Genomic DNA, 10,432 nt, shown 5'->3' with positions numbered 1-10,432 from the left:
TTTCAACGGGGAAGGAACCTGCCTGCTGAGGAAACTGTTTAAGCAATTTGATTGGAAAAAAGAGAAAACAAAAAAAAAAAGAAAACAAACAACCCCAAGCAAAAACAAATTACTCTGCAGTTAGCTGGTAAAACCCCTGGGGTTTTCTTTTTACCTTGTGCCTCAGAACTTGCTGAGGTTTTCAGTTTGGCAGATTTTCCCCTGAGTTTTGTGGGTCCTTGGGTTTTATGAAAGGTGGCTTCTAGCTTGAAAATCCAGCTGGTTGCTGGCTATGGTTTTGGGTTCAGTAGTGCATGAAGGTTGATGTGCCAAAAAAGGCAGCACTGCTGCTCCTGCCTGTAATGTGGGACCCTCAGCCCAGCTGGCCTGGGTGAGGCTCTCTGAGACATCCTGAGCAGTGCACCATAGCAGTAATATTCTCCTTCAATTTAGGATTATTGAAGAGTGTGATTTTTTTTTTTTTTTTTGGTGACATTTCAAATGATAATGTGACTTCATCATTCAGAAAAAGCACATTCAAGATCCCCCAGAAGGTCTGTCAGGGCTGTTGTGCTTGTTCTAGTGTTGTCTTGTTCCAAACAAAGAGTGATTTCAGTATTTCCTTCTTTCAGGAACTGGCAGCAATGCCTGTTACATGGAAGAGATGAGAAACATAGAGATGGTGGATGGTGAGCAAGGACGGATGTGCGTGAACACAGAATGGGGAGCGTTTGGGGATAATGGATGCCTGGATGATATCAGGACAATATATGACAAAGCAGTTGATGACTATTCACTAAATGCTGGAAAGCAAAGGTACTGTGGGATAAATGGTGTGTTAAGTATAAGCCAGGCTGCCTGAAATGCTTTTAAGAGAGAATTGGATTTTTCCTAGTCCGAGAAGGGAGAGGTTAAGAGTGGAAAATGACTGCAGCCATGCTATCCTGTGGGATCTCCCTCTTCTGTGCTTTTATGAAGCTTATTTGCTGCCATGGGACTTCAGCAGGGGTTTTAGTGAGAACTTTAAGAGTCTTGAAATTACTAAAAGACCCTTTTTCTCATCCTGTGTTGTACTGAGGAGGTTAAGATGGCTTGGCATTCTTTTGGTTTTGGTCTCAGTTTCATCACTTTTAGCTGAACATTTTGTAGAGGGCTCTGCCTCTAGAAATCCTCAGCTTAGACCAGTCAGCATGGTTGGAGCTTGGAGCTGCTCACTGTAAAGCATTCAGGAGCTTTCTAGCAGTTGTAGCCAGCTCTTATTTCAGGCAATTTTCTGGATGTCATGTTAGGGGACCTGCCTTTATTATTGGCCCTGGAGTTTGGTCCCTTTCTGGTGGTCAAGCTTTTGTTTGGACAAGTCTTCCCTGTTCCCTTCAACTAAGGGCTGACAGGGAGGTGTACCCAGCACTGATAAAATTGGGTTGAGACTGCTGCGTGCCCAGACTGCAGTTCTTCATAATTTCTCTGTAGCAATGCTTTGACGCCAGGAGCTTTTAAAAAGATTTTGTGACTAGAGTAAATCTGCCTGAAAACCTGGGGGATGCAGACAACTTGGCAGGTCCCTTGGGAAGCTCTTTAGAAGTTAGGGCTCAAGCTGACGCTGAGCAAGCCTGACGCAGCAGCAGAGTTGGCGTGGAGTAAGAAGCCAAAGGCAATAGCAGAGACTGCCAGGGGGACTGATTTATTCCAGAGAGAGTTAGGTACTCAACAGGGAGGACACTTGCTGGGTACAAGCCTGAGAGAACTCCTAATATTAAATGGATTGTGTGGCCTGTTTCCAGTGGGATGGCATGCTGGGCTCTGCTCAGTTCAGGGCAGAAACCCTGAAGCTTTAGAGCTTCAGGAGGTGAAATACAGGATGCTTTGATGAATGCACTTTTCAAGAAGTGGAATAGTGTTCACTGCTCATTGGTAATGGCACAGCTAACAGACCCCCAAATGTTCCCTTCCAACCAGAATGATGCTGGAGGGGAAGGAGTGCAAAGCAGACTCCTGCCTTCCTCAGCACAGGGCTGCCCTGTACCTGTGCAAAGCATCACTCATAGACTGCTCCTTGTCATGTGCTTGGAAGAGGTCTGCAGATGGAAGATATTCTCCCTCTCTATCCTGAGGGCAGGCCTGCAGTGGGAAACTCGGGTTCTGTGTGCAAAGTAGGGGGGCAAGAGGGATTCAAGACAGTTTAGTTCCTTCCTGTGGTTTTTGGACTACTGGTTCCCTATTGGAAACAGGTGCTGGAATTAACTTTTCAGCTTAAACCAACCCTGTACACCCAGCTTGCTGGTTTACAGGGCAGTGATCCTGTGAACATGATAGACATACCTTTTCACATCTTTCATCTTTCACAGGGTTTTGCAGCACAGGATTCCCATAAAAATGCTGCACTTGCAGTGAATGTACATTGTGAATTTCCTGTAATTTTGCTGCACAGAGCCACTGAGCTTTTACTGTTGAAGGACTCAGCCATGCTTCAAGAGGGCTCCCAAATGTGCAGTAGGGATAGTTTTCCCTGGGGTCTACTCAGGGCCATCACTGGATGACACATGACAAATTTGGCTTTCAGCTGGGCATGGTTCTGCTCTGTGGCAACAGGTTTTCATTTCTTCCAGCTGGCAGAAATACCAGCCATCATTTACACCAGCCTGGCTGGGGGGGAACATGGTAGTGAGGAAGAGATGAAGTGTTTGTAGATGGGCTCACCAGGCTTCCCCCCTGAGTCTTCATACTTTTTCTTGCCCAATTTTCCTAGTAAATGGCCATTTTTTGTTGGGACATGAAATACACAGCCGGTACCCAGGCGCGTACATGGGCAGGACACATGGTTGATAATGCAGCTGCGAGGCTGCCTTTGCAAATGTGAGCAGTGTCCCTCTGAGCTGCGCTGCTGTCTTTTGTTGCAGGTATGAGAAAATGATCAGTGGGATGTACCTGGGGGAAATAGTCCGCAATATTTTGATTGACTTCACCAAGCGGGGATTCCTGTTCAGAGGCCAGATTTCAGAGACACTGAAGACCAGGCATATCTTTGAAACCAAGTTCCTTTCACAGATTGAGAGGTAAGAACACTCCACTGGAGGCTGTTTTAGGGTGAAATAATACCGTGTGGTCATGTGCCGTGTGGTGACAGTGCTGGAGGGGAGGGACAGCTGGAGAGTATTGCTTGGTTCTCCAGAGATAATTTTGGTTTCAGCAAGAGGCTGCACATTTGTAGAAGAACTCTACTACATCATTTGAATTTCTAATGATGCTTACTGCTAAATCAGGGAAGGGCTGTCAAGGATTCCCTTACTGTATAATTTTATTTGCTTGCTTGGAAATCAAGCAGTTTTCCTGTGCCTCTTGTGAGTGTCTAGCTATAACTGTAGAACTGAATGAACAGTAGCTGAAGAGTATTTCTTTACTGCATATTTTTGTGTCTTTATTGACTGGACTCTATTTTAAAGCAATCTCAAAGCCTGTTGAGTCTTTAAGGGGGGGAAAAACCCTGAGTTGGTCATGAAAAGTATTTTCCTGAAATGCCCTTTGGTAAGAAGAGAGAAGGGGAGGCATTGCAGAGCTGGACTTGGAGCCTCCCTTGCTGCCTGCACCCCTCTCCTACACTGCAGCATGGTGCTGGTGTGAATGAATTTGCATTCCCTGGGGTCTCTTGCAGTGGCAGGAAAGGCTGCTGCCTGGTGTGGATGCATGGATGCAGCCATAGACATGGTGGATTTGTGGCAGTGGCTTGACTGAGCAAAATCTTTAATTTAACCCTGTGCTTTTCTGCACCTGCAGTGACAGGTTAGCCTTGCTGCAGGTGCGAACCATCCTCCAGCAGCTGGGGCTCAACAGCACCTGCGATGACAGTATCATTGTGAAGACTGTGTGTGGAGCAGTGTCAAGGCGAGCAGCTCAGTTGTGTGGTGCTGGAATGGCTGCGATGGTAGATAAAATTAGGGAGAACAGAGGATTAGAGCACCTGGAGATAACGGTTGGTGTGGATGGGACTCTGTACAAACTACATCCACAGTGAGTATTCACCTTCTCTGCATGTGCTTGCTTGTGATCTGTAGCTTGTTGCTTGTACATCCTTTCTCTTGATGCACCAAACTGGTCTCTCTTATTTGCTAGGATAAGAGCCAATTGAAAAGTCTTAATCAGGGATGGTCAGGGCTTTCTAAAGGGCAACAAGAGTGATAAGAAGGAATTGGAAAGGATCCTTGGGGCAGTGACAAACTGAAGGGGGGACAGCTTGCTGAACACGTTGGAAGCTGCACAGCAAGGGAAGGATCTCTTTGGTATGCAAAGGCAATGACAGAGCAGTGCTGAAATGCCTGGTGCTTCTTTGGAGGATGTTTCTGTTCAGTGTGCAGAGGAGATGAGCTTCTGTAAAGCAAGGTCAGGAAAGGGCAGGAGTCTTAAGAGCTGGCAGCAGGAGGAGAAGACTAGTGCCCATCTCTTGTGTGCATGGAGAGTGATGGGTAGGAAGGAGATGACTGTGCATGGTATCTTCTCTCCCCTTTGCTGTGATACTAGCAGTCTGGGTTAACCCCGTGAAGACAGAGAGGCGGGGGTCGGATGCAAGTTCATTTTTCCTTTAGCTCCCACTGCTCCCGGTCTTCAGATCCACCCTTGTGTCTGTCCCATTAAACTGTCTTTATCTCAACCCACAAGTTTTCTCACTTTTACTCTTCCAGTGCTCTCCCCCATCCCACTGTGGGGAGGAAATGAGTGAGCGGCTGTGTGCTGCTTAGTTGCTGGCTGGGGTTAAACCATGGCAGTCCTAATTCTTTCCCCAGTGAAGGGAGGGGCACTGTAAAGGCCTGTGGCAGTGCTACCCTCGGTAGATGCTGTGGGACCTCCCTCACCCACTGCCATTGTTTCTTTTTACAGCTTTTCAAGAATCATGCACCAAACAGTCAAAGACCTGGCACCCAACTGTGACGTGACCTTCCTACTGTCAGAAGATGGCAGCGGGAAAGGGGCAGCACTCATCACAGCAGTGGGATGCAGGCTTCGCGATGCCGAGCAGAACTGAACTCTACAGTCGTGGCCCCGATTCTGTCTTGTGAGCACTTTCTCATAAAGCAGCGACTGCGTAGTCAGAACTGGTAAAAATCCAGAACTCGCTGCTTTATCGGGGAAAAAGAAAATACAGCTAATGACATAAAAAATAGGATACAAGATAGAATGTGTGCTGTTAATAATATCTCCTGTTTCTGGACCCCAATCTGCATGTTTCTTATTCACCTTGTTGATACCTTCCCCATCTGTAGGTCATGGAAAAATCAGTCTATAATTTCTGCAGCTGTCAAAAATCAGTTGTTGTCTAAGACGAAATTGCCCCCAAGTGATATGCGTTGAGAGCTACTGTTGCATTGTACCAAATGTGTTCTTTGCAGCATCCCTGATAAGCGCACTGCCAGCACACTGACCACCAGACCTGGGTGTTGATGCTTTTAGTGAAGGGGAAGCAACAGTTCCCTCCTGCATATCTACCTGCTGTTGTTTCGTCTAAAGTAATTGTGAAAACATTACAGTGTGTCAGCACTGTGCACGCACGTAACTATAGTGGGACTTGACAGTGCGACTTACTTGCTTCCTTGATGCCTGTTTTGTCATGGTAAGAGTAAACGCCCTTGTCCCACAGATCTGGTTCCACTGGTATTTCCCATTGCTTCTGTGAATAGTGTTGTGTTACTGGGTGAAATCTGTCACTTTTCAGCAAGAAATCCCTAGAGTAAAAACAAAGTGGTTGGTGATTGGGGTAATCCAAATCTCCAGACCCAGGAAATTGATAGATTTATGGTCCCTATAAGGGTTGTGCTGTATTCTTCTGTTTAAGAGTTCTTATAAAAAGTATTTTCTATCTCTTCTTGTCAGTCTAGATTAGGGCACCACAGCTGCCCTTCTACTGAATCTGCAGCTAGACAGTGTCACTCGGATGTGTATACTTCCGTCTCTCGCCTTAAATGGGTATTTGCTTCCACACAAAGCTTTAATCTTTAGTACTGTTAAGCAGCCACTCAAAACACAAACATGCAGCCAGAGTTAGTGATCAGAAAGGAATATGAGGGCTTGATTTTGATCTTTCCTTTGAGGACCTGGGTGTGCAAACTAAACAAACCAGAAAGCCAAAATCAGACCCAGCTTATTCCAAGGATTAAAGCAACAACAAAGATCATATACACTTGGTGTATCCTGTCCTCTGTCGAGTCAATGCTGTTATTATATTTGCATACCAGTCACATTACTGAAATTGAGACACAGTTAGGAAGGCAAATGTTGAGTAACATGTGCAAGTCACACCGCTTTCTGCAACAAGGGAGACCACACAGTAGTCCTTAATTCCTGCTCTTCTACCAAAAATGGATTTGACATGTCTGCATGGTTTTCCCTGCTGCCTTTTCCTGCAGAAAGTAGATGGAAATTCGCAGGATACTCCTTTTTGTCCTTGTTCCACTCCCCTAAGATTTGGATTGCCCTACCTATCAATATCATTTCAATATGCATTATGGTGCACTGTGAGTGAATGTTGTGAAGTAACACGTAAGTCACAAACAGTCATTGCAGCTTTAAGTGTGTGTCTACCTGAAAAATTGCATGCCTGAGTGGTTTTGCAAAGGTAGAAAGTCTTTTTACTTTGCACACTAGTAGCTCTGGTACTAGTGTTAAGTGATACTTGTGAAAATATTAAACTTTTTTGATGTGCGTTAACTGGTGTTTAGTGGTTCTTTCTGGAAGAGGTGCTGTTGGCTGGTGGCTTAGTGCTTTGGGAAGAGCTATTGTGTAGGGAGAGCTGCAACCTAATCCCAGTGGTGCCTGTGTTTTGTGTGTGTGTTTTTATTCCCGGGCATTCGGGGTCAGGTTCAAACAGGGTGGATTTCACCCAGGTCCCCATGCTTCGTGTTTCCTAATGTAGTTCAGCAGAGGCACAGAGCTGACAATGCCCAAGTCTTAGGAGCATGTAGTTTGTCTGGCTGCTTCTCATGCAGGAGGACCTGCAGTGCAGGAAAACTTCAGTGCACTGCACCAAAACCAGTGTCATTACATTAGGCAGATACACAGTGATGGATACATTATAGTTGCTGTGTCCCCAAAGAAGTCCAATGCATGTCAGTCTGTATGCTCCCTGTGCGCTTAGTCTTAATGTTTGCAGAATCACAATGTTAGGTTCTCCTGCACTGCTGTTTTGTACATCCTGTGTTGGAGTTGCATATGAAAGCCCCTTTTGCACACATTAAAGCTGTGCTTCTCCAATAACCCATTTTATGTTACAGCTTGAATAGTCTCTTGCACCCTTCATGTGCAGCTGTGACCCCAAATAGGAGACAGAAGAAGGTGAGAAACTTTTTGGGCGCAGGGAACATGTTTCATTTTAATTGCTTGAAGATTTGCAAATCTTATGCCTGCCATCAGCAGTGCTATAGGGGTAGTGTGAGCTGTCCCTGGGGACCTGGGTTTGGAGCTCTTCAGCATCTGAAGGCTAGGGCCAGTGCAGGATAGAGGATGAATGAGAAGTGGAAGTTAAACTTGCTCTTGGGATGACTGTGAATTTTGAAGATGCTGGCATAGGTCATTTTTGTTTATTGGATCCAGCCCATAACAAATAGTGTGTGAGTCTGTGTTTCAAACAGCACAATTTTTCTTACTGTGGACCATAGGTGATGTACTTGATAAGGCATGACAGTTCGTTTTCAAAGGGAGATCTGTTGGGATTTCTATTTCCAGGCTACTTCTTACCCCTAAGAAGCTGTTCCAAGTGAATCACAAGCTATAACTGTCCGAAGAAATGTCTCCAATGTTATCCAAGCAATGACTGAGGTGTCTTACTTAAAGCTTTTAGGCTTGGTGAATAAAATAATAGTCCTCTTAATTGTTAACATATAATTACTGCAATACGAACACAGAATCTTATATTTCTTGGGGAAAAGACCATTTGCATACCACTGTTGTAATGTTATCTGCTCCTTACTCCTCTGGGGGTTCTCTCAGAAGCCTTTTGAATGGGTTTTAAAACAAGCAGACTTTGTTTTGTTTTCTTAAGAAAATAGCAGAAGGCAAAATAAAGTGTTTCTGAACTTCTGAATCCTGTTTTGTGCTTTTTGTTCATTCCTTTGCCATAAAAAATAGGGTTTTTTCAAACGTTTTTCTTTGCTGACTGCAGGGTCTCCAGTGCTGCTTGAAGTACAAGTGACTGTGCAGAGGACGGATTTATTGCTGACCTGGAGGTGTTTTACTGCTGTGCAGTATTTAATCATGTCTATATTTATATGAAGAATTGCATGTATTTACTATGGAGCATGGTGTTCCCGTTACCTCATGTATCACAGAAGTAATCTGCCTTGGCATACCTTGCAGGTATCTAACAACGGCTCAGAGCATCTCTGCTTTCTTAACTGTTGCTGGATTTAGCAGATAAACTTTTCAGGGTCTGCAGTGTGAGTCCTTCAGGGCACAAGGACTTTCACTTGTGGCCTGAAGAAATCATCCTCTACTTCCTGTACCTGAACAAGAGAGAGAAATGCCCTGAGCTGTCAGAAAACATTGGTGCCTCTCGGGGACTGCACAGGAGAGGGACTGCCAGCACATGTGACACTTGGGCATCCGAAGTAGACTCTCACTGGCTGTTAAGGTGTGATGGAAGCTGTGATGCTGAAGATAGGCCTGTTTGGTCTAAGACCTGCACTAGAAAGCTGCAGGATTTAAAGGGTTTAAAGGCCTTACAATTACATTGGCTGAGCATTGGCGAGGTACAGTTTATGTATATGAAATAGTGAACTCTGCGTCTGTGTGTCCTTCAGTTCCTTGGAGCAAGAGTCTTTGCAACCTCTAGTCTAATCCCAGAGATTTCTGCCTTGCAGAGCATCCCTCCCCAGTGGTTTTGAATCCCTTCAAAAAGGGCGGTGGCTGGCTGTAAATGTCTCTTATTGCTCTTCCTCTCCCTTGTGTACATCAGTGGTACAGTCTTAGGAAGAGCAGGCAGCCAGTTAAGAAGGCTGGACAGATAGCATCTAGATTAGACACTACCTCTTGGAATGATTTAAAATAATCAACTCTTTAAGAAGGGCATACAGCCTGTGCTCTGTTGTCCCATTAGCAAGATAAGTTTGTTTGTAACATAGTTGTTCTCCATAGCAGCCAGGGATGTGAGGAAGGTTAAGTGGAGAAGGAAAGTTACATCCCTGAATACTCTTTTAGTTCAATTCGTGAACTTTTCTCTGAATTTACTGCAGAATTTAATCCTTTGTAGTTTTGCTTTCAGAGAGCAAGGTGGAATATTTCAAGTAACTGGATCTTACCAACATTGTAGGAGCTTTTTGTGTGCTAATGTATGGCTCTGAGATATTATATACAAACCTGTCATGAAAGGTGAAGGTGATTCTGAGGTGCTAATTATCACACCAGTATTATGTGCTGTATTACTTTTATACAAATGTTTATATTTCAGCTTTTGTTTTGCATGCCTACCCATAATGTCTCAGGCTTTGAAGATGGTTTTTCAGCCTTTATTTTTGTATCTGAGAAGAGAAGAACAGTGATGATAAATATGGGGTAAGTCTGGAAAGTGAAGGTGAAGAGGACTATCTGGGAGGAGACAGTGATGGGCAGACTGTCATTAGGACTAAGAGGAGATAAAGGAGGTAAATTCAGATGGTATCCACAAGCCCTGACCAAGCCAGTGAGCATCACAGACCCGGCTACTAACTCTTCAGAGGTTCTCACTCTCCAAATTAGGCATGACAATTAACAATGTAAAGTTGGAGAAATCAGTTGGGCACAGTTTAATAGGAAAATGACATCTTATTTTGGTACAAGGTAATAGAAATGCATTTAATGAAGACGTCTTAGGGAACTGTTTCTCACTCCTAACTGATGCAGACAGTGCTGATGAAATTGCAGGAATGAAACTCCGAGAACTCAGAATTTTTCAGGGCAGGCTTTTCAGTCTGGATGTGTTAGTGTTTGCCTTTGTTGTAAGCAAGCTTTGCTTCACAGTCATGTCCACCATCGGGTTGCTGGGCCATGGGACTTAGCTGCACATGCAGCCCCAAGGGTCCATCCAAACTGGACCAAATGTGCCCCAGCCTTTCTGCTCCATCACCTCTTTTCTAGATTTAAATGTCTTGGTGGAACAGAAAGGAGATTGCTATCTGGAAGAGAATAATTTATATTCTACTGATTGGCAGTGCCTCAGGTCTGCTTTGCTGCTTTTTTTTGACCTCGCAGCCAAGCTCTCTCTGTTCTGTATTGCAGTTGTTGGTGTAGGGGAGAGCTGAACCTGTGTTCATAGCTGGGTGATATTTGGGCCCATGTGGATATAAGCATTATTACCAGACTGCTTCCGATGCTGATGGCATATAAAAACATCCTGACAGAAACACTAGCTCCAGAAAAAAAGACCTGCCTCAGGCTTCTACAAATCTGCTGCCTTGGAATGGTGCGTTAGGATAGAGCCAGAACCAGGAGGAGAAAA

General features: G+C 44.7%; 1 protein-coding gene across 1 annotated transcript in view; it reads left to right on the top strand.

Annotated features, from left to right (window-relative positions):
- Window positions 1–6,672, top strand: part of HK1 (hexokinase 1) — a 31,288-nt gene extending 24,616 nt beyond the window's left edge. Inside the window, exons 14-17 of the mRNA XM_010019905.1 lie at window positions 612–795; window positions 2,877–3,032; window positions 3,751–3,984; window positions 4,849–6,672. Of these exons, the coding sequence (XP_010018207.1) occupies window positions 612–795; window positions 2,877–3,032; window positions 3,751–3,984; window positions 4,849–4,993 (719 nt within the window). The 3' untranslated portion in view covers window positions 4,994–6,672. The remainder of the gene's footprint in view (window positions 1–611; window positions 796–2,876; window positions 3,033–3,750; window positions 3,985–4,848) is intronic.
- The last annotated feature ends 3,760 nt before the right edge of the window (window positions 6,673–10,432 follow it).

Source organism: Nestor notabilis, unplaced genomic scaffold (genome assembly GCF_000696875.1).
Source record: "Nestor notabilis isolate BGI_N333 unplaced genomic scaffold, ASM69687v1 scaffold6668, whole genome shotgun sequence".
NCBI lineage: Eukaryota > Metazoa > Chordata > Aves > Psittaciformes > Psittacidae > Nestor > Nestor notabilis.
The sequence above is the reverse complement of the archived record's forward strand: the minus strand, read 5'-3'. Positions and strand labels throughout refer to the sequence as shown.